Source organism: Stegodyphus dumicola, chromosome 9 (assembly GCF_044657685.1).
Source record: "Stegodyphus dumicola isolate Sdum_Otavi_A_Nest chromosome 9, ASM4465768v1".
Lineage (NCBI taxonomy): Eukaryota > Metazoa > Arthropoda > Arachnida > Araneae > Eresidae > Stegodyphus > Stegodyphus dumicola.
Window position 1 is genome coordinate 101,296,568 of NC_140776.1, and position 24,392 is coordinate 101,320,959.

A 24,392-nucleotide genomic window follows, 5' to 3' on the forward strand; every position below is an offset into this window, starting at 1 on the left:
TGTAATCATACTATGCTGCATCATAAGTGAGATATTGAAAATGAAATTTTTACACATTCAGTCGGCTGGGTGTGCCAGAAACCAATCGGGACGATACTTAAATTTAATGGTGTTATTCTTTCAGTCACTAAGAGATGCCTAACGCATTAAGAAAAAACTTAACATATTAAAAAAGGAGAAGAAAAAAAGAGAGGGAAAGGAAGAGAAAACACCTAAAATTACTTCTGGTGTTAGAATTCTTGCTAAAATTAACTGCAAAATAATTTGTATAATGAGCTACGCTTTTGATTAAAAGAAATGATTACTCTATACAATTCTTCAATTAAATAAGCAAAAAATTCTTCAGTGCGAAAATAATTAGAAGACTAAGCTTTTTTAATATAAGTTATTTTTATCGTATTTTAGTGCTAATAAAACAAATTTCTTTTTCTCATTCACAGACGTACAAAAGTTAATACTTTTTTAAATACTTCAAAGGAATCATATTTTTTAATCTCCAAATTTCCACCCAGTGTTTTTTTAATTGGAAATCCAACTCTAAGAAAAATGAAAATATAATACAAATGCAATATAATGTGCCCAAAAGCCCTTCGAAGTGTAAAAATCCTAATACATATTCAAATATATATCCCTGTTTACTATCTAGAAAATTTAATCTGTAAGTCTTTCTCAAATGAAATGAATTTCATGTGCATAAAAAATGAACTATGTACTTTTCTGAAAATATATTCAACATATATTGATATTTGAAAAGTAAAAAGCACTTTAGGGCTCGTCAAATACGTTTTATTAGAGAAAAAGTAAATAATGACTGGATTTCTTGATTAACTTATCGATTGAAACTCAACGAATAAAACGTTTGGTTTATATTTCTGCACATCATGAAATACACATTGCGTAAACAATTAATTTCATGCAAAAATAAACATTAAGTTCCTACAAAATGAAAATTAACTTCATACAAAACGAAAGCAATATTCTTTCATCTAAGCATTTATTATTCAATCCTGAAAGTCTCTACTACGCTTGACCGTTCATACGGTTGCATAATTCCAACGTATAACTCAGCTTTTGGCGTAAAATCCGTCCCCGGCTACACTTTTCTGAATCTCTTCAGTATTAATAAAATAGTGATCTTTGGAGCAAAACTTCACTTTAGGGAAGTAAAAGAAGTCTGCAGGTGCCATATCTGGCGAATAAGGGGAGTGTGCCAGAACGGCGACACTTTTGGTTACTAGAAACTGCCTAACGAGAAATGGATTGTGTGACAGGATTACGTTATAAGAAATGGATTGTCGCCGTACAGCAGAAATGTGATTTTTTAAATCTAAAAATACGACATGAATTTTTTTCTTCTCTAAAGTACTATTAAGAGTAGTTACGGCTAACGGTTGGACAAATAAAACCCCGCGTAAAGACTGTGAGCATGGTGTATAAAATTATTCGGAACACAACCAGTGTGTAAATATGATTTTTCCGAATGACACAGTAATCATTCCTTTACATCTCTCATTTTTATTTTTGTATTTTATGCTTATTTGGTTTTATAAATTTTGAAATAAGTAATGTGATAAAATATATGCATTATAAGTTATTTTCCTTCACATAATATAATTAATGGCGAATTTTTCCGTTATATCTGTAAGAAACGGTATCAATGCTCTAGATGGAAGGATGCGGTAAGCAAAAAACCTGATGTGGAGATTACATTGTAGGGATGTATATTTATTTTTAATTATTAATTCAATTTAATTTTACGTTATTTCTTATAATTCTTCATTCTCCTAATTATCAATACCAGAATATTTAAATTTAGTAGCGCGCTCGAAGTAATGCAAATTCTACGTTGAGGAGAAAAAGTTTAAATACTGAGTTCAAGAGGCAAAGTGAGAGAGTTTTGGGCATTCGCCGTCACCTCTGTATCGTGAATTTATATTTCTGCAGTTATTGCTGCTTTACGTGACATAACAGCTTTTACTTTGCTGCCATTAGTTTTCGACGCGGTTTTAAGTAACAGCAGTTTTCTGAGCTCTGTGGAGATTTTCTGCTTCTTGTGTTTAGTTTAGTTCTTTGGTTGTTTCAGTTAGCGCCCGAGTGAGGCATAGTGTGTTAGCGTCAAGTCGACGGTTGTGAATTCTAAAAAGTTTTAATAAAGGGTACTTTTAATTCTTCTCTCTCCTGTGTAGTTCCTATACGCATACATACAGTTGTCACTTGGAAGATAAGCAAGTAGATCTTACAACGTGACTTCCTTTTATTGCCTATTATATCACATACAATTTTTGCTGCACTTCATTTCAACTTATTTCTTCGAATTAGTTAACGGATCTCTCAAGGCAAGTTGAAAATAACATCAAAAACTGCAAATTTCAAACTGAATATCTTGGTGAATTTTTGTTGTACGGAAATCAAACTTCTTAGAATTTAAAATTTTCATAATGAGTATAAAACTCTCCAAAATATAAGTAAGAACCAGATGACCGCATTAAAAGTAATATTTCGTTAATTGTTACAAATACATTTAAAAAAATGATATTTCCCAAACGTGAATATTTTCGTCATTTAAAACACTTCTGTTATTGGTAGTACAAAATTACAACAAACAGTTGTGAAAATAAAGTTCGGGTAAAGACTTTAAAGCCGGGTAAATACATACATGTACGTATACTTTTGGCACTGCCGAACTGAAAAAAAAAAAAAAAAAAAAAAAGGGAGGTGCACAGCTAGATGCTTAGTAGTCCCATATCGTACTACAGTTAATCGTTTTTGACTTATGCAAGATACATACGTCACGAAAAATTCCATTTTGAATCTTTTCCGTCTTGGAAAAAAGATTCCTTTTTTCTGTGCAGACTTCACCTAAAAAAACAGTCAAAATTGATTTGGGAAAACTCAGAATGGGTATTTCCTTTGAAATATGATACCCAAAGTTCTTCTGGAGTACGATTCTTCTTATGCTTCGTACAAGGAAGTAAAAATATTGTTATTTTATGACTCTCATAAAGCAAGCTCATTTGTGACCAAGTCAGTCTGCAGAGCCTTGGAAGTTAAGAGCTAGTTCTTAGCTCTGCGAACAAATTTACTGTATAGAGGCTTCATGATTCTTCTCGTGTATGTAACATTTCTCCTTAGGAAGTCATCCATGAAAGCATGCAAGGAGGCAAGAAGAACCCTTTATGCAAATAAAGCTCTCGTTTGCTCTGCATTTAAACCCTGTACAGACATTAGGATATTTTTGGACGCAAGCAAGATGAAAAATGAGCAAACGCCTTCGCCGGGAATCGAACCATGGACCTCTGGAATATCCGCCGAACGTGCAGACCACCACACCAGGAAGGCACGCTAGAAAAGCGGGAGAAATACCTTATATACTCCCCCTTCTAAAGAGCGACTGGGGTTTTAGAAGAACCCATTGCCAAATCCTGGGTGTGGAGAATCCTCATCCAACACCATTTTTTTAAATCGGGGGCCACTGTAGAGACATTAGGTATTTTTTTTGGAAGCAGGCAAGATGAAAATTAGCAACGCCTTCGCCGGAATCGAACCGCGGACCTCTCAATTACGAGCTAAGCATGCAAGGAGGCAAGAAGAACCCTTTATGCAAATAAAGCTCTCGTTTGCTCTGCATTTAAACCCTGTACAGACATTAGGATATTTTTGGACGCAAGCAAGATGAAAAATGAGCAAACGCCTTCGCCGGGAATCGAACCATGGACCTCTGGAATATCCGCCGAACGTGCAGACCACCACACCAGGAAGGCACGCTAGAAAAGCGGGAGAAATACCTTATATACTCCCCCTTCTAAAGAGCGACTGGGGTTTTAGAAGAACCCATTGCCAAATCCTGGGTGTGGAGAATCCTCATCCAACACCATTTTTTTAAATCGGGGGCCACTGTAGAGACATTAGGTATTTTTTTGGAAGCAGGCAAGATGAAAATTAGCAACGCCTTCGCCGGAATCGAACCGCGGACCTCTCAATTACGAGCTAAGCATGCAAGGAGGCAAGAAGAACCCTTTATGCAAATAAAGCTCTCGTTTGCTCTGCATTTAAACCCTGTACAGACATTAGGATATTTTTGGACGCAAGCAAGATGAAAAATGAGCAAACGCCTTCGCCGGGAATCGAACCATGGACCTCTGGAATATCCGCCGAACGTGCAGACCACCACACCAGGAAGGCACGCTAGAAAAGCGGGAGAAATACCTTATATACTCCCCCTTCTAAAGAGCGACTGGGGTTTTAGAAGAACCCATTGCCAAATCCTGGGTGTGGAGAATCCTCATCCAACGCCATTTTTTTAAATCGGGGGCCACTGTAGAGACATTAGGTATTTTTTTGGAAGCAGGCAAGATGAAAATTAGCAACGCCTTCGCCGGAATCGAACCGCGGACCTCTCAATTACGAGCTAAGTGTGTTAATTTCTGCACCTCGAAGGCTTGCTAAGAAAGCGGGAGATATACCTTATAAACTCCCCCTTTTTAAAAGGCGACTGGGGTTTTTAGGGGACCAGTCGCCAAATCCTGGGTGGAAAGAAGCATCAGCCACGACCCTTTTAGGTCGGGCGCCACTGTAGAGACATTAGGTATTTCTAGGATAAGATGGTAAGATGGAAAATTAACAACGCCTTCGCCGAGAATTGAACCACGGACCTCTGGAATACCTGCCCAGTGTGCAGACCACCACACCACGAAGGCATGTCAAGAAGATGGGAGAAATACCTTATAACCCTTTACCTCAGAGATATTCTACGATACTCAAAATTCTTCATGGTTATGATACTTCCTGTACTTCGCGGTACATTATTTTTATATGGCCCTCATATAATAAGTTCATTTGTGACCAAGTGCGATCTTAAGACTGTACAGCCTTGGTAGTTAAAAGCTGATTCTTAATCCTGTGAATAATTTGACTGTATAGACACTTCATGTCATCCACGAAAGCATCCTTAAGGAGGCAAGAAGGTACCCTTCATGCAAGTGTAGCTCTCGTTTGCTTTGCATTTAAACCCCTTACCTTACATATATTCTAGGAGAAATAAAATAATATTATAAATAAGCAGTATATTCGATATGTATATGCGAATAAGGAAATAATACACATAACATTGTGAGTAAAAATCTCATTTAAGTCTATACAGTGGTGACTGTATGGACTTAAATGAGATCTTAAGCTGATTATCTTAAGCACGTATGAAGTGGTTCATAAATCAGCTTTAAAAGAGGCATTGCAAAATTTTTTTTCATTGATAAAGAAAGAACAATTTAGGTTTTCAATATATTTTTTTATAAATTTAGGATTCATATTTTCAAGTTTCTTATTTTATACCCCAAGGTTGTTCTAAAAATCTGAGTTTATTTGCTTAATTCTTGTTCTGTTTCTTTTGTATTTAGCCATTACGGACTCAAGAAAAAAGCGTTGATTTTTAAAGCATTAACTGCTGTTTGTTTATGCTAAGCCCACCTGTAATTTTAGCTTTTGTACTTGAAGTTTCTGTTTTACCAATTATAGACATTACATTAGGTTACCGAAATTAGGGCAAAGCATGCGAGGACTATCTGCCTAAGTGATAGAATGCCGTCGAAGATGATGTTTTAAGAGAAACTTAGAAGTAATTTATTAGTAACTTAGAAGTAAACTTAGAAGTAATTAGTAGTAAACTTAGAAGTAAACTTAGATGTAATTTGCGATTTCCAGTATTAAGTTGTTTCGAGTTTATATTAGTGCGACATGTTGAACTAAATACTTAAGGGCCTTCTATTCGTTTGCCGTGTTTTTTTTTTTTTTTTTTTTATATGCTGTTTTCTTCTTCAGAATCGTTCGAAGACTTTTCCTCACCTTGCTCGTTTTCAAGAAAATGCATTTCCTGTTGTATTTTCACTTTCCTGATAGAAATGACGCATTAATCGGTAATACATACGTGGGGCAGCCGTGTGGTTTTCGTTTGTCGAAAGTTTTCACGTAGACATCACAACATAAATTGTGCTAGTCAATTGTACTAGTATGAACTGGTTTTCCACTTGGGTAATATAGGAGCTAGCTCCAGTAATATACGAACTAGATAAATTTAATAGAATGAAAAATTCAATAGAATATTAAACTAATTAAGGGAATAATTTCCATCTATGTATTCCTAATCATTAGCTCAAAAGGGCTATTCGTCTTGAAATACGATTTTGTGTTGTTTCATTTTTCATTTGAGTCTGTTGCCATTTGGAAAAACGTAAAATATTATTCTTTCATATTTAATTTGTCTATTATTATTTACCAAACTTAACTATTTAAAAGCAATTAAGGTACAGAAGAATACTCATTTTTTTACTTTTTAATCTGATTGGTTTAAACAAAAATATATTTAATTCATGATATATCTAATTAAAAACATTGAATATCTTTAAAGAATCACACTCCACACATTTTTACAATTTTTAAATATGCAGAAGATATATAATGGTTTCGTGTTAGTCTAAATGCATATTCATCAAATATCCTATAAATGTTTCACTAGTCCACCTGTGCTATCTCTATCAGTAATCTTTGCTACTGGATTGTATTAAACTTTAAAAGAGCGATCCTTAAAATCTGATCCTTTCAGACATTTTTTTATGAGCTTTGGTTTCTAACTTTATTTATCAAACACCCTTTTCTTCGCACTTATGCTACATAAAATTCAACAGCAAAATTATAAAATATCATAAAAATCAGCATATCTTTAGAATTCCTGATAGAGTTTTAATTGCTGTCATACATATTTTGTATTTATTTTCATATTTAAAAAAGGCAATTTAGTGCCACCGTCTAAGAAATAAATAATGAACTAAAAGTAGTAGACGCCATATCGCATCATTACTAAAAACGTTGTCCTATTCACACACTTATTACCTTAGGAACACTTAGCAGCTCCTATTGAATTATATGCATAGTTACCATTTCACGGAAGGTCTTTTTGCAAGGCAAATATTTATAAATATACTAAAAAGAGCTAGAGCAATTGAATTTCCGGGTCTTGGCAAGGATCCTTGAATTTCCTGATGGTTAATGATTCACCCGTCTTACGTTTTACTTCCCAGAGCCTTGTTAAAACAAATCCATGAATCATTATTTCTGTTTTAAATTTTGGCTAGTAGTTAGAGACAAAGTTATTTGCATGTAGATTACAGTCACATTCACTCGGATTTGGAGTAGCGTCTAAAACTAACTACATTCACTTTGAGCTCTTTTTAATTTCTATCATGGTTTATTAGACAGAAATATTTAATCGGGTTTTTCTTATTTTAAATATTAATACAGTAAATTAGTTTCCGTGCTATTTTAAATAGCTTATTGCACTTAAATTCAGAACTTTTTTTGTTCCTCAAATAAAATACCGATATACTCAAATAACTCAAATAAAATTTCGATACACGACAGATCAATAAGAATAAAACAACTGCACGTAATTTTTGATGAAATATGGAAAGCGTATGTATTATATAGCAGAGTCATTCCGAATTTTTAGAACTGGAAGCATGAAGAATGTGTGGTGTCCCTGCCTGGACTCGAATTCCTCACCTTCCTATTGCTAGCTGGATATGCTTTCCAGTTACACCACGAGGGCACAAAGTAAAGAGGAAGAAATGCCTTAGATTCTTCTCCACTTAAAGGGAGGTATAGAACGCCGGGAATGTATCATCAACCCTGGGCGGTGAGGAATAATCATACAACCACCTTTAGTTCGGGTGCCACACGTAGAGTTATGCTGATCATTTAGAGTATAGAAACATGAAGAATGTGCAATGCCCTAATCGGGAATAGAACTTTGGACCTTCTGACTGCTAGCCGTAGATGCTTTCAAATTTCAAAAAGAAAAAAAGGCATGCGGTAGAGTTGTAAAAAACCTTACAATATTAAAACTCTGTAAAAATATTTATACCACAAACATTTTTCATCAAAACATTTTCTAGAGGAATTTGCCTAAGAATAAAACATTAAAAGAGTAATCAACCGTCAACTCTCTCCGTCTAGCTGTCAACTCTCTCCAAAGGATGTAAATAGTTGGAATATACTCTTCAGTAAGCGGAAATAAAAGCACCACAAGCACTGCTGGATACTGTCATTTTAACTATGATACATGTGTATTCTAAAAATTATAGCAGCTTATGCATATTATAAATACAGAGCCTCTTAAAATTATTGCGCAGACACTTTGAACGTTAGTAGCAAGAATATTTATAAGCATCATCGCTTATATTGGTTATAACGTCGCTCAAGTTTCGAGAGGGAAAAATTAGACCCGGTTGTCTTTTTACTTCATTGTACGAAGTAAAAAGGAAGTATTGTAATAGCGAAAAGTTTCAGGCAGCATATTTCAACAAAAATATACATTTTGACCGGTATCGATTGCAATTTAACTTTGGTTTTGTGTTACATCTGTACATAAGGGCAAAAAACTGTTTTCCTCCAAAACCAATTATAAAACAGCTTTAAAATGAATTTTCATGGCGTCTGTGGGTACGTACGTATGTATCTCGCATAACTCAAAAACGAGTAGCCTCAGAAAATTGAAATTTTGTATGTAGGACTGCTATAACATATAAATGTGCACCTTGTATTTCGGTAGCTATCGGCCGCACCAAACGTATATAAATATATTTAGATATATAACCACTCTCTTCACCGGCTCAGTGATCTCAGTTTCTTTACTCTTATATGTTTCTAAATTATGAATTTTGTGCTTTAAAAATGACTGAATTATGTTGTTCTCATCTTCCGTTTAAGGTTTTTATTCCTTTAGTAAATCTGAAAATAATATTTCTACAATTATCAACAACTTAAATGCTGTTTAAGAGCGGTTAAGCCTAATTTTTAAATAGCATGGCTGACATATTTGTTCACATTTGAAACAGTAGAATAGTAGGTTTGTTGCCAATCTAGAGAGACTAAGCTTCGCAACAACAGAGCTAACGCCCTCATTTATTATTGCGAATTAAATCATAACATAATGCTTAATCCTTTCTGGAATTTTTTCGAGGAAATAAGTGTTCAAGATTTACTTTGTAATTGTATTGTTATACGCGATTATGGAATTGCGTCAAATTATGCATTCCGTCGCCTTTACACCACGCACACATTCTCAGTATCGCTGTCCGATGATGCTTTAAAAACTCACTTATGTATCTTGAAAAGAAATGCTGTGATTTGTGACATAAGTAAGTAAAAGCCGTAAGTAAAAGCAACAGTATGCTGATATTGCGCTTACATATACTCAACCATAGATCAAATAAATATTGCATAGTCAGGTCATTTTGAATAGTTTTTCTGTTAGGAATACCCAAAAAGTGTAAAACATTATTCTGAAATAATCTGCATCCATTATTCGAGTTATTTATGTTTTTGAAAAAGTTTAACTAATTTGACGATTATATTCTATTCAGTAAATTTAAATAAAAGCATAATTTTTAAGACATTTTTTCATTCTTTTCATGTCAAATCACTGTTGCATTCATATTTATTGCTTTTATTTGCCATTATATGCCTTCTTTTGTTACATGTTTTGATATTTTCTAAGTCAGCATAATAATTAACTATTTATGGTACTTTCTAGTTAAGTTGCTTACATATGAGCTGTTTTAACATATGATGAAACTGTCGCGTCTTTTGCATATTTTTGAGGATGCACGTGTCAACAGCCAATTTACGTAAATCTTTGACTGCACGTAACGTAACTGCACGTTTACGTAAGTCTTTGACTTAATAACTACAGTCTTTGACTGCACGTGAATATGCATGCTTTATATTTAATCGTCATTCAACTGAATAATATTCACTGGCTGTGAAAATGTAAATATAGGATACATAATTTTTTTAGTATTTATAAAGCGTAAAGTTATCCATTCAAACATTTTTCATCAATTCGCTGAATCATTCCTTTTATGATTAATATATCTGAAACATCTGTCAGTATCCAATCTTCAGATCGTAAAAATTCAAAAACACCTGTATTTACCTGAAGTTTACAAAATATGTACTTTAAAATTTTTATCCACATTATAAGGTATTTTCTCCCTCCTTTCTTCCTGCCTTCGTGGTGTAACGGTAGCACACGCGGCGCGTATTCCAGATGTCCAGGTTCGTGTCCCGGCGATGGCATTCTTCATTTTTCCCTTTTCCAATATACATCAAAATAACCTAATGGCTCCACAACATCAGGTTCGTGTAAGATAGTCATAGGGAGATATATTGTGATTATTTGTAAACATTAACCACACAATGAAATTCCTACAACTTGTTTCCATAGAAAACCGTTTTAATAAACTATGAATGAGACAAATCATTATTATTCGCATAAAGTTTATGAATGTATTTGAAAAGTCTTACCTCTTTTCTTCCAATTTTATACGGGCTGACTTCGATTCCCATATCACATTCTGAGGGAGGTGGTTTGTCCTTCTGAAGCTCATCCTGAAAAACAAAGTATCATCATTTACTGCAATATTTACATTTAAAACGAAACTGTAAAGAAATGAAAGATTAATATATCCACATGAAAAAAATATATACCAAATTCGAATTTTAAGCAGTCAAGTTTGATTCGTTTATTTATGACAAAGCATTGGAGGGCTATTGGTCTAACAGAAGGAATGCTTTTGGGAAGGATTTTCTGATAAAGTAATCGAGAAAGAACATATTAAACGCAATAATGCAAACTTATGGTTTAGTTCCGATGACTCTTATTGTAACCTGATTGTATGGATTTTCGAATACTTTGCAGTTAATAACAATTCATTAACTCTCAAACCTATAATTTCTAATTTAAAATTACCCCAAACAAGCAAACTTACATTACTTAAAGTTTTGATGAATATAAAAACTATTTATTTTCATAGCCTTCAGACATAGGTTTCTTTTCTTCGAGGGTATTTACTTAAGAATTAAGAATAATAATTTAGAGTCAATAACTTTAGGCGAAAATGAATGGTCGGAAAAGAGCCAAAATAAATATACAGCTATTGTTTGAAGAAAACAGTAATGCAAAGTACAGAGAGCAATAAGTTTCTTTTGCTCTGTGCGTTAATTTCTACATTACTAAAACAATTGTCACTTCTCACTTTTGCAGCAACAGTTTTGCTTCTGAAGAAGAGGATCCTAGATCTGCTTGCCCTCAAAACTGGTAGAGTTTACTTAAAATCTACGCCAAGCTAAGGTTCTTTTTTCCCTTAAATTTTACTTTTGCGAACATCTCTTTCAATTATGATTCATATTTAAAAACAAAGTAGTTCAGGAGATGTACATTCAGAAAGCATTTATTTTTATTTCCGTTTACAAATCCGTGATTTGAAAATAGAAGTTTTATAGTTTATTAAATTTATAGCGACAAAATGCGTATAGAATGACTTGAGTGAAACGGAGAACTTAAGGATTTTTGTTCATTTTGCTGCAGGAAATGAAGATAAAAAGTATGCATTAATAATAATGTCCTAAATTTTATAAAATGCATCAAGTGTGTATATTTACTTTAGCTTGCAAATTTAATCTCTCTCCTATTAATTAACAAACTGAGCGACTGTTCTTCCTTGTACGAAGTACAGGAAGTATTGGTTTAGCGAAAAATTTTGAGCATCATAATTCAACGAAAATATCCATTTTGACAGCTCCGGAATCCATTTGAATGATGTTTATGCGTGATATCTGTACGTATGGACAGAATAAATGACTCTATTTTCCAAAAGGGGGTGTAAAATAGATTTAAAATGGATTCAGACGATATTTTTTCACGACGTCTGTACGTCCGTCCGTACATATGTATATATATTTCTAAAAACCAAAAACTAATAGCCTTAGAATGTTGAAATAACGTATATGGGACTGCTATGGCATGCAGTTGTGCACCTCCATTTTCTTTGCAATCGGCCGCACCAAACCTATGTATGTGTATATTTTGCAACTCTGTCACCCGGCTAGGTAAGTCCATTTTTTTTAATTCTTATATGCTGGAAAAATTGTGCACATTTGGCTTTAAATGTGATTGAATTATGTTCTCGTTAAGGTTTTTATGCCTTTAGTTAACCTGCATGCAATAGTTGTAGAACTATCAAAAATTTAAAATTTATTAAGTGCTGCTAAGATTAAGGAGGCGGTATTTGTTTATATTTAAAAATCTTAATAGAATAGTGAATTAAGTTACTTCGTGCATGACTTCAGTGTCTTTTTTCCCTGTGTGACCAAAAGTTAACTTTCAATTTTGTGCACCGAAAATTTTCTCTTCCTCTCGCTGACCAAATTATTTGGTTTTGCTACAAACTCTAATCTTAATTGCGCCCAAACTCTCATTTTAATTGTATAGATTGCTTTTTCATTGTTTTGATTGTATTTGCTGTTTTAAGTTTTTCTTTATTTTACAATGTTAAATAGAAATAGAGGTTTTATGTATTTTTGCCTTGCCGCGAAGTGATAGAATTAGAAATATATCTCTAGTGAAGTTGGAGGAAATAAGTTTAAACGGAGCGCAGTAAAAACATGTGTATAAATTATTAAGCCCTACACAGAAGTCAATGTGGTGGTTCCATGACATATTTGGCTTTTTAATCTGTTTGATTAAAAAAAACATTTAGCTCATGATATATATAATTGGAAACGTCAAATACATTTACAAAATTATACTAGCTTGTCTCATTAAAATTATCATATAATTTTCTTTTTTATAATAACTATTTTAGACGGCTAGCTGAGCAAGCAGTTGTATTCAATTTAATAAATTAATAAAAGAAATTAATAATTTAAGAATTCATTCAAAAGTCACACTTCGGCACTCGAGTTTTTTGCGATGATGAATTATCTAATCCTTTATTATTTGCTATAATCAGTAACTTCATTCTCCGCTCTTCAGTGTTTTGTCATAATAAACTCATGCAACCATACTTATGTTTCAGTCTTTATTTAGCTATTCATATGAGGTTATTACAAGGCTTTGGGCAAAAGGAAAGCTATCCTTGGGTATCATTGTGCCATTTAGGAACATTCCTTTAGCAGAGCTTAGACTATACAACATTTTTCTTTGTTCTCTTTGTAGGGTTTATGTTTATTTTAACTAACATTTATTTTAAGTTTAAACTATCTTTCCTGTCCAGCCTTACTTTCCCCTGGAACTGCCAATGCCAGAGTATGTAAATTTTTAGTAGAACGCGCAAGGATTCAAATTATCAGCCGAAGTATTCTGAGTTAAATAGAAAGGAAACGAGTTCGAAGTGTGCTGTTCTTATTTCACGAGCGCGGAGGTAGTTAGTCAGAAATTGAAGAACCACGCGTTTCGGCCTGTGTGCTTGCCTAAGCAAAGTGTTAATGTTTCAACGTAATATTCAGAGTTTGCTGAATTATCAGCGGTATTTTAAAACGCGGTGAGGTTAGTTACGTTTAGAGAGCCTCGTAGTAGTTACTTATTAGTATCTCTTTTTAGTTTCTTATTTTTATTTTACCGTCGGGTCGGCGAAGTTTGTGAGCGTCAAGAGCACGCATTTGTACTTTCTAAAGTTGAATGAAAAGGGACTTAAACCCTTCTCAAGACTCCGTCTAATTTCCAGTTTCAGCAGTCACCACTTTGTTGCGTGCAGGTTGGAGGCGCGGAACTGTACATCTTATTTGAGATAAATAACATCTAGAGCTTATGCACATTCATTCGCTATTGTATCCATCCGCAATGAATATTCAAAATACTACAATGCGAATATCATTAAGCAATTACAATTAGTTTTATTTAGGAATTTTGATTTATTCTTTTTTCCTGCAATTTACATTTCAAAAGTGTTAAAGCAATCAGATGTACCCCAAAAGTATAATAAGTAATATTCTGTCTAAAATAGATTAAAAAAAATTTTTCTCAGTTAAAATTTAAATGATTTATTGAGTAAAAGCTCCAAGAAATTAATTAAGATTTTAGCTTGCAAGAGGAAAATAAAGTTAAAAAAATATGAAAGCTTTCAGATTTTATATTACCACCACTGGGGCATTTTTTTACTGTTTTGTGTGTTACCTTTATTTATTAAATATCATGTTCTTCGCGCTTAAACCATAAAATTGACTTCAAAAGCAATATCACAGAAAAAGAAGGCTCACGCATAAAATATTCATGCTTGAAGATGCAGGCGATATTAATGTTAATGGAACGCTTTGAAATCGTTGTGTTTGTTAATCAAACAAAATTTCGTTAAAGGTTTACAAAATACGAAATAGATAATGAAAAAAATTTGAGATTCCAAATTTAGGCTTCCAGATGCCCATAATTGAGTGGAGGACTAAGTTATTCAGAATATGATGTCTCTAGGTACCATTGTTATTTTACAATGCGAGAAACATACGTACTTTCATGCAGATTCTTCATTACTTAATTTCTTTAAATATAATGCAGGGCTTGGTGGCAACAATTTAAAAAGTGATTCAGACTTTTATAGTGAACCAACCCAAATGCCAAAACGAAATTAGTAGCCCTGCTTGGCAAATTGCCCTTTTGGGCTAATAAATAAAAAATGAAACGAATAAGTTTTTTTTAATTACCTTTTTAATATTATTGGTACACAACAGTAAGGGATTTACTTATAACAATTTCATAAATGTTGAAAATCGCGAAATTATATTTCTAATATACTGTTTGAAGAATTTAAATAATAATTACTATTGGATGAAAGATCGTTTAAGCAATTGTTATGCCTAGAAAAATAGTTGTATTCAGCCTCAGCATCAGTTAATTATGCAAAGTTAAATTACGCTGACTCGCTTGCAACAAGAAATGATGAGATCATGTCGAGCATCTCGAGTGACCTTCTCATGGCAATATGTATTATTCAATTTTTAAAAGAAATTAACTAGTATGATGGCAATGAAAAAATAATAATAGCATCTCGAGTTGTATTCTCGAAACATGATATACTGCTAACTAAAGACGTTTAGAAAAATGAGAAACTGTTGGAAGAAAAAATATCAATTAATGCGAAGACTAAAAGAGCGGAATCTGGGTTTCAAAGGAGCTTATTTAACATTATTCGGATCCCTGGCGATGGAATATTCAGCCTGCACTGCAGAAATAAGTTTTTCTTTAAAAAATATTTCCTTGGAAATTTTGTTATATATTTTGCTATTTAGAAACTTTTGTTATATTTTTATATTTTATTTAGAATCAGTCAACGTAACGTTTAAGTTATACAATTCTATTCAAGACTGTATTAAAATTATAAGAGTTGAATGATAAAATTTTGACTGAAAGTGAAATAACAGAAAAGAGAAAATTACATTCTGAATTATCTTGCTATTGTAATTCAGTCAGATTTCTAATTGATCCAATAACTTTCTGTGTCTGTAAAGACAGTAGATATAGTCCTACATTTGAAACAACTCTCTTATTATAAGTGAGCTCGTTCTTCTAGAGAATTTGGTATACAAAGTAATAAAATAAAGAAAATTTATACAGTTTTTGTTCAATCTAATTGTGCGGCCCATAATCTTTATTATGCATTTAAATGGCACAACTCAAAGGACAGAGCTGATGAGGTAGGAAAAAAAGTCTATTTTTAATAAGCTATACTGCAATCAGAAAGATGCTGATCTACGGCCGTAGGATGTGCGTTCGATTTTCGCTGAGAACCATGGTTTTATTACAAACGTAGGCTCAATCCTAAAATAGGCTGCATCAGTCGATACCTTGTTTACTTGTCTTAGCTTGGACGCACGCCTTTTATTACGTAATATTGGTTATGCCTCTTCTTAAAAACAAGTATGCTATAGTTTCATATTTAAAGAAAACTTAAATTATATTCTAACGGAGTTGAAATGTTAGGTTTATAACGTTCTGCGCGAGATTTTTTAAATCATAAATCTACTTTTGCGTGTTGTGTGGTAGTGTTGTTAGCATTTAACGCAACGACTTATTTCTCACAAATGTATTATTAAGATACTAAAGGATTGAAAACGATCATTACGAAACGATTGAAAATATTGAATGCATGATTTAAAAAATTATAACCGTTAACTTCTCAAAATATAGAAAAGAAGTCTTTTGCTTAAAGAGTGTTTTGATTATTGATGAGTGTGTCTGATTCGGTGCTTATTGCAGAATGGATGATTATCTCAATCTCGATTTTTTTTATCAGTTGGAGCGAAGAGGTAAAAAAAGCGTGATTGTGTGGTATATGGAGAAAAGTTTGATTGCAAGATCGTATAAATGCCCAATTTGTGAAACAGATATGAAACTAGTAGAGCGAAAAAACTGCATAGATGGTTTTGAGTGGATGAGTCCATATACTTTTTCCTTCCAATCGTAATCCTTAAAAAATAGTAGTATTATAGTATTATGTAATCAAAAGTTTTAAATATCGTTAATATGCCTATACTAATTAAATAGTTTAAATCTGTATTAATAACCAGGATTTATCGAATCTTGCATTAAAATCTACGAAATATATAACATGACTTTTTCTACACACGCTTAAAAAAGTCTCAATAATAAGCACGCCACAAAAATTAGAATCTACATTAGATCTTACCCGCAATAATATTATCTGAAAGCACATTTTATTACAGGTTATTACATACCCTAAGTTATTTATTTGATTAGAACAAACCAGAGTGCTATTTATTACAGTGAGAAAGGGTCTCCGTGGAGGCTTTCGATGCAAAATCGGTCACTATACGCACGAGAAAAACCACGGTACCATGCGGCAATTAGTTTGCTCGTTGAGCACGAACTCTGGTGTTCGTTGAGCGCGAATTCAGGTAAAATTTCTAGTGTTTAGCGGTGTAACACGAATTTGGTCAGTAGTTGGCCAATGCCGAACTCACCATTAATATTTGGATGTTGTGTGTAGTTTCCATTTATTTGAAGATTTAAAAAAAAACTTGAATTATTTGATACAATTTTTAATAAACTCGCATGCATGAAGAAACATTCGGTGCTAAATCAAAACAGCTGGACACAAATCCTTTAAAACTCCGTCTTCCAAGCACGGATTTTACTTCTATTTAAGTTTTTTATTTTTCCATTGAAACATGGTTCTGGCTCTATGCCATGGCTTCGCTTGCGAAAATTTCCTGTGCTCTAGAAATATTTGAAGTACCTTCCATCCCCCTTTCTCTTTTAAAATAGTCTTAAGGACTCTAAACTGTTCATTTTTATTTATTTCCAATTTGTCATGTCCTAAAGGTTTTAATGTTAGTTTCTTACGACATCTTTGGTTTCTTCTTATAGTTACCAAAAGAATAGTACTTCTAAAAACAATGTTTTATTATTGATTAGCTTCAAAGCAAAAATAAAATAAGGAAAAAAAAAAGACTATTAAAAGAAAAAAAAAAAAAAAAACACCGACTTAAGATTTTTCATAATTATATGACGAAATATACTTGAGTTATAAAGCTAAATTTGATTTAATCTAAATATTGCTAGTTTAACTGGTTATACTTTCGGAGGAGTTTCACTGCGTTTTTATCTTTCAGTAGCAAGTCATTAAATAAAAGAAATCACTATAAAACAACTAAGCATTTATTTGAATTTCAATTTGAAATTAAATAGCTAAAATAATTAACGAAATTAACTTTCGCTTCTTGCATGATTAATGAACTGAAACTTCAATTACTCTCGTAATTGCTCTGCTTTGAAAAATTGTTTACAAAGGTAACTTAAATAAATATAACCATTATTATTCTCAAACGTACAGTATGAAACATGTCCTGTGACACATGGCGAAGATAAGCAACTTTACTCTCATACAGAAGTTGGCTGTAACTGCTTTAATGTATGTCACATAGCCAATAATCAAAATTGAGTTTTAGATTATTTGAAATGTTATTTTTTTTTGTACAGACAGCTCATTATGCTCTAGGACTAAACATAAGATCTTATATTTTCTAACCAATGTATATCGTTAACATATAAAAACATGAAAGTTAGACGTAGCGTCAGGGAATAAAATGATCAGTTCAAATTTTTCGTATTAAAAGTTTATTAATTAGTTTCCTAACTTTTCCACTCGTCGTCATCCTTCCGAGGCATAACTCAAGGCCCATTTGAATCTTTTTAGCGCGCCATTGACTCTCAATAGTTATGTGTCAGATATCTTCTGAATGGCATCTATAGGCTCTGACTTGACAATGTTTAAAATGTAGTAGTATTTATTTTACTCGCATTTCATCAAGTTACTAATTAAAACTTGTGTCTTTCCTTGGCGATAGCTTGTTTAGTTGACGTTGTCGTGTGGCACCATCTGTTAATAGGGAAAGAAAATGAAGCCTCAATGGAAATGTGTCAATGTCTTTGAAGTTACTAAGACCTAGAGGGTTTCTGCTGAGAGCCAAACATCGCACCGCCAGGTAAAAGCTCGTTTCAGCCTATGCTACCGATAATCCTTGACTTATTTGATTTAAAACCTCTTTTTAGTGCAAGATCTGATTGGCTATTTAGGATACCAAACATTCATACTAATCAACAAAACAAAAATGCACAAATTCCCTCTATGGCACGCAATGCCATAGATATTGAAACAAAAACATGCTATTACGCTTATTGGACATCATTAAAAATACGGATTTGTGATCATAGTTTTAGAATATTAAACAGGTTACATATAAGTTCGCACCTTTGTAAAACAAATGATGAAACTACATATCAGAATAACGTGGCACAAACATATGTAAAGCGTCAACTGAAATGATTTGGTATGCTTCTTATAAGAATGCGTAATAGTCTAATACTTCCAAATTAACGGCTTAAATATTTTTAAATATTTGTAGAAATATTGAAAACTGTTTAGCTAACAAAATTTTTTAAGCGTGTTTTTATTGCCCTCTTGCACTCTGATTCTGTGTACTCTGTGCACTCTGATTGCCTATCGAATCAGTAACGCCCTTCTTAGCATTGATCTTCTTAGCATAAACTGGTGGGCAATAATGCCCACTCTGTTAGAAATAATAGGTCAAGTCAATACGACTGCATTTAATATTCTGTTACTTTCTACATACACAAATTTCAAGATATAACCTACTAGAGATTTTGAGCCCTTTTTTCTAGATATTATGCAATTTATCGATTTAAGTGTAAATTTGTAAAGAATATAAAATATACTTTTCTCAAATATTTGAAATCTGAAATAGTAAACCACAGTTGAAAAGCATTACCTCGGGTATATATTCTCTAATATCTCAAGAAACAATTTCAACAAACCTCTTTCTTAGACATGCAGAAACTAGTAAACATGTAAGGTTATTGTTATAAATCCAAAACCAGCTGTTCTGAAATGCCATAAATTTGAAATTATAGGGAACAATCTTTCATACTGCTTTTCTGTATGCTCCTTTTCTAAGAAACGTATGCTACCCCCCCCCCTCAGAAAAACTTTACAGACGCATCTAAAAATGCCCCATTAAAATGGGAAAAAGCGGGCAATTCCCGGTCATGTGGATGTCCTTTCTTTGGCAAAAGTCATTGCCTAGCAGGTTTTAGGGTTTCTTATTTCACCGCTAGCTGTCCCTAGGTAGTTATAAAACGTTCTCTACTCGTGATTTAGGATTGATCATAACCGTGTCTCCGAGTTGTACTGCTTCGAGTGGATTATTCTTCGTTTAGGAAAGAGGTGACGCTTTTTGGAAGGTGTCATAAAGACAGTCTGGGAAATAAAGAATATCTCGAGGATTGCCAGAAGCGTCACCACGTGCTGTATTTTTATGTGGTAAAATATTTAGAATTTGTCATCAACGCGTTATTATGCACATAAAGCTACTTCGAAAGAATATAGCTTCACTATAGTATAAAGTATTGTCACTTAATTTGATGTACCATTACTATAAAAGCTTAAAAAAAAACTGTTTAGAAGGTAATATTATATTTTTACGCAAGTTTCTGAAAAAATGAAACATATTTATTACGTTTCTGATTCTGAATATTCATAATTCTGAACATGGGCTGATTTCTAGAGAACTTTTAAGAAATTATCCAAATACGGCTATAATTTTAAAAATATGTAAAATATTATATATTTACGTCAGAGTTTGTTTTATCAGAAAAAAATAAAAGTACAAAATATTAAACTTCCTATTTTAGTCGTTAATCTTTTCCTTAAAAGCTGACCCTAAGTCTCTGAAATCACTAGGAATTGTAGTGTAAAAAAAAGCTATCTATCTCTCCATATATATATATGTGTGTGTTATTAAAAGTACATATTATTAAATTTTGATTTATAATGAGCAAAATGACACGATTTTAAACAAAGTTCCAAAATTAATTTTTGAGATTATAAGGATATAAATAAGACGGAATGACCCATCAAAACAAATTATTTTTCCATGCTTGGAAGAAATTAGATTTTCGAATTTTACATTTCGTTCCTCATCTACGTGATTCCTCAATTTTTTTTTAAAATTGATTGCGTTAATTTAGCTTTATATCCACATTTCAACTGAAGTATGCGTATTAAATAAAAATTCTTTAGGTTCTCGTATTTTTCCCCTTTCAGTTATTTATAATTATTTTTTTGAAGGGAAAACAAGATCATTGTTGAAATTTTGTAAAATACTGTTTTATATATAACACATGCTAAACTGAAGTCACGAAAAAAATGGATGGCAGGTTCTCTCTTTTAGTTTAAAGAGCCGCTGGTGCTTAATGCGTAGGATTACAAGCGAAAGTGTGAAGATGTTATAAAACAAGTAAGACAAACAAAAATTCAATACATACATATAGTTTGTTTTATTTTGTTTCTTAGTTATTACATTTATTCACTCATACTGACTCTATATAAAACTGGTCGATAACATAAGAGATAAGATAGATAATCTGAGATGTCTGCAGTTATATTCTTGGTAAATGTTAAACCTATAAATGAATTGCCAAGGCTACTTAAATAGTTACTTGGCACCATATTGAGATTAAAATGATGTTTTATAAAATCAAATACCTTTTCATTTCGTTTGACGTCTACATTGAAATCTCCCATCATAATAATAGAAACATCTGTATATACAGTAAACTCTTCATCGATCAATAAAGTAGTTTCAGCATATTTGATTAAAGCACTAAACAACTGCATCAATGCACAAAATTTCATCTCTCATATTCCCTAAAATAACAGTTGAATGAATATATAAGGATGCTATAATAAATCTTGACTGTCCATTAACAATTACATCTAATCATACAAATAACGCCTGTTTCATTAATCCTGTATTCTCTTACACTGCTTGCCAATTGCATGCGCGACGCTTTGGCTTCACCAAAATTTCGCTATTTTCGACTCGTTACTATGCTTATACCATCTGTCCAGTTTAGGGAATAAACACATTTGTGCGATTGTTAATGTGCTTTTTCATCTGTCTAATGATATATTTAGATTGATTTGTAGTTTCGAAGATATAAGCATTCGTGCACATTTAAATAGTGTTTTAATTTTTGTTTTCCCATCTGGTTACTATGGAGGTACGTAATCCTATATTAATAATGCACGAAAGAGTGAAATTTATTTCTTATTTTTCAATACCATTGAATGAAATATATCTAAGTTATGTGAGGTCAGGTACAAGTTTTGTGGGGGGCACGAAAACAATATTTATATTAGCTGCATTAACCCACTATGCTAAATAACTGTGAATTTACAAACCCCAGAGAAATAGTTCAAATTTTAACTAAATTTCATCACTCATATAAGTTTGGCCTCTAGCCAAAACATGATTACAAACAAAATGATTAAAAAAATTTCCACGGTAACACCATTTTGAAAATTTCAAGCATTTTCAACACCTGCTTTTTCCAAACTTTCTTTTTCCTCGAAGGCTTGATTAAGTCATTTGAATGTGGCAAAGCACATGAGGGCTACCTGCTTAAGGTTAGGTGCTCTCATGAAGGACTTTCGGGGGGGGGGAAACAAGGCTCGTATTCACAGCACACGCGGGGAAGACCAACCATGCAGCCAGTCAATTTAACTACGTTTGAAATCCGGTCGAAATATGTGCAATCAGCCAGCGGGCTTAACCACTCGGCTACTGGGGAAATGCGACCGTTATTATTATCATGTTGCTGCTAATAATCATCAAACAGCGGTTCTCCTCATGCTTGACGTGGCAAAAAGCTTCGAAAACTTCTAAGGGATTCATTTGCAAGCTCATGCAGAACAGTCGGAAACATGAAATTGTCTATTCACTAATGTTCTTCCTCAGAAAAGGTCTTTCTCTGTTAGATATGTGAGCTCCCTCTCTAAAATCATCATCATTCAGGCAAGGGTTTAGCAAAGTTCCATTCTTGGACAAATTCTATACCCAATCTACATATCTGACATTCCAATCTATTACAATGACAGTAATTGTCTTTTACCACCGTGTAGAAGACACACACAACTCTCAACACCAAATCCCTAATCCGAATTACGCCATCAAAAGGCTAAAATAGTTGAAATTGCATTAAGTGGCCCTTCAGAATCAACGCAAGTAAATCAAATCTCGTTCTTATTAAACGTAACAAAAAGAAGCATGACAGCTGGGACCTCTACCTACTCGGACAAAAAATTCGCAGAGTTTGCTTTGCTCATTATATAATTGCCAAATTCAAGTACGACTGACATGGATGTAACGAATCAAAGCTACTATCAGGAAACTATGGTCATCTTTATACGGCTGAAGCTGTTCCTAGGCAAGAATATAGACTTAAGACGAAAGAGAATTATCTACCTTTCTGTTATTCAACTCATTCCTTTTATACACATCTTGGTAAAATATGTCAACTAAAGACATTAAAAATGTAAAAATATTTGTACAATTTCTCTGGCTTCATTTTCAATCTAGAGAAGTACTTTAAAATAGTTGATAACTTCTAATCCCACCAAGAATTCAGTGATAATGGAAGAATACTGAACTGCGTGTTAATGAAATTCTAGCATTGGACAAATCAAATGAAAACAATTAAATACCAAGTATAAGCGAAATCAGGTTCCGGAAATCTGCCCTTGGGAAAGGTTTACTATAAATCGAGGAGAAAACAGACATAAAGCAAGTTTCTTTCACAAACTAGGAAAAACAAAGATCATCGAAATCATTCATAGAGAAATGGATTTAATACGATGGCAAGCGTCTGAACAGAATACAGTGCAACCTCGAGATACGAGTTTAATTTGTTCCAGCATTGAGCTCGTATAGCGAATTTCTCGTATCTAGAAACAAACTTCCCCATTAAAAATAATGGGAATCCAGTTAATTCATCACGCACCCACAAAAATATCAACATGTAAATGAGTTTTCCTAATAAATAACAATGGTAAATAATACTGGTGTTTTTCAGAGAAAGTCCAAGTACAGATGCTTAGCCTTAGCGCAAATGAGAGCTTCCGACAACGAATCGCCTTTTAACTGCCTCTCATGTTAATGTACACCAACAACAGCTTCTCAACATCTTCTAGAAGTTTTGGACGACGCTTGGAAGTAACGGTAACTCCTTTGGCCACATCAAGTTTCTTAATTTCTTCCTTCATCTTCAGAATAGTACACCACGCTTTCCTATTTTCAAACGCCATGACTTTGTTCTTTTTCTTTGAAGCACTATCTGAGCTAACAATCTTCTTGGGAGGCATCTCGAAATAATTATTTTCATGTTAAATGTAAAAACTAATTAACTCACAAGCGCACAAACTCGTAGATCAAAGAACACTGAGTCATCTGACAAGGGGCTTCCCGAGTCGAGCCGGATCGGGAAACGCGCCACTCATACCAACAGTGGCTCGCTGCTCGTGACTCAAGTCCAAGCTCCTATTTAGAGACGAATGTTTCGCTCGTACTTTCCTCGTATCTCGAATTTTTCGTATATAGATGTGGCGATATCTCGAGGTTAAACTATAACTGAATTAACGTACCCTGAACTCCACATCAGCAGGTAACCTTTACTTTTGATTTATTATAATGTTTCATTTATTATCATATTCTTTTGATTTATTATCATGCAGCTAAGGCGAGGATTTGCCTCTTTTCTTTTTAATTGTTATTGCTTCAATGATGACTACCCTTTAGTGTATATATAGTGTAAAAACAGTTCAAAACCTAACCCAGTTGCGCTCTGAAAGCAGTAACAAGTGGTAGTAATAATGCAAAATATATTAAAATACACTAAATATAAGTTCAAAATCCTTCCCATATTCAATTCGGAACAAACCATTTGAAAAAAAAAAAAAAAAAAAAATTAAAAAATCTTTGAACCAACAAAGACATAAATCAAAGGTACTACTTAAAATAATCTCAGAAAATTAATAAAAGTAATCTGTATCTTTATCAGTCCAACACCTACAGGTACTAACTCGTAGTACCAATCCCCTGATGACGATGCAAAGTTTCTTTTTCTTCTTTTCCTGTTTGATTTGCGCAATGTTTGCGCCTGTCATATAGATTGCCACTGTGTTTCTGGTTTT

General features: G+C 33.1%; 1 protein-coding gene across 1 annotated transcript in view; it reads right to left on the minus strand.

The window, feature by feature from the left end:
• LOC118194764 (BAI1-associated protein 3-like) overlaps positions 1-24,392 on the minus strand; it is a 282,557-nt gene that overhangs the window by 208,341 nt on the left and 49,824 nt on the right. Inside the window, exon 2 of the mRNA XM_085823822.1 lies at positions 10,357-10,440. Coding sequence (XP_085679948.1) covers positions 10,357-10,440 — 84 coding nt within the window. The remainder of the gene's footprint in view (positions 1-10,356; positions 10,441-24,392) is intronic.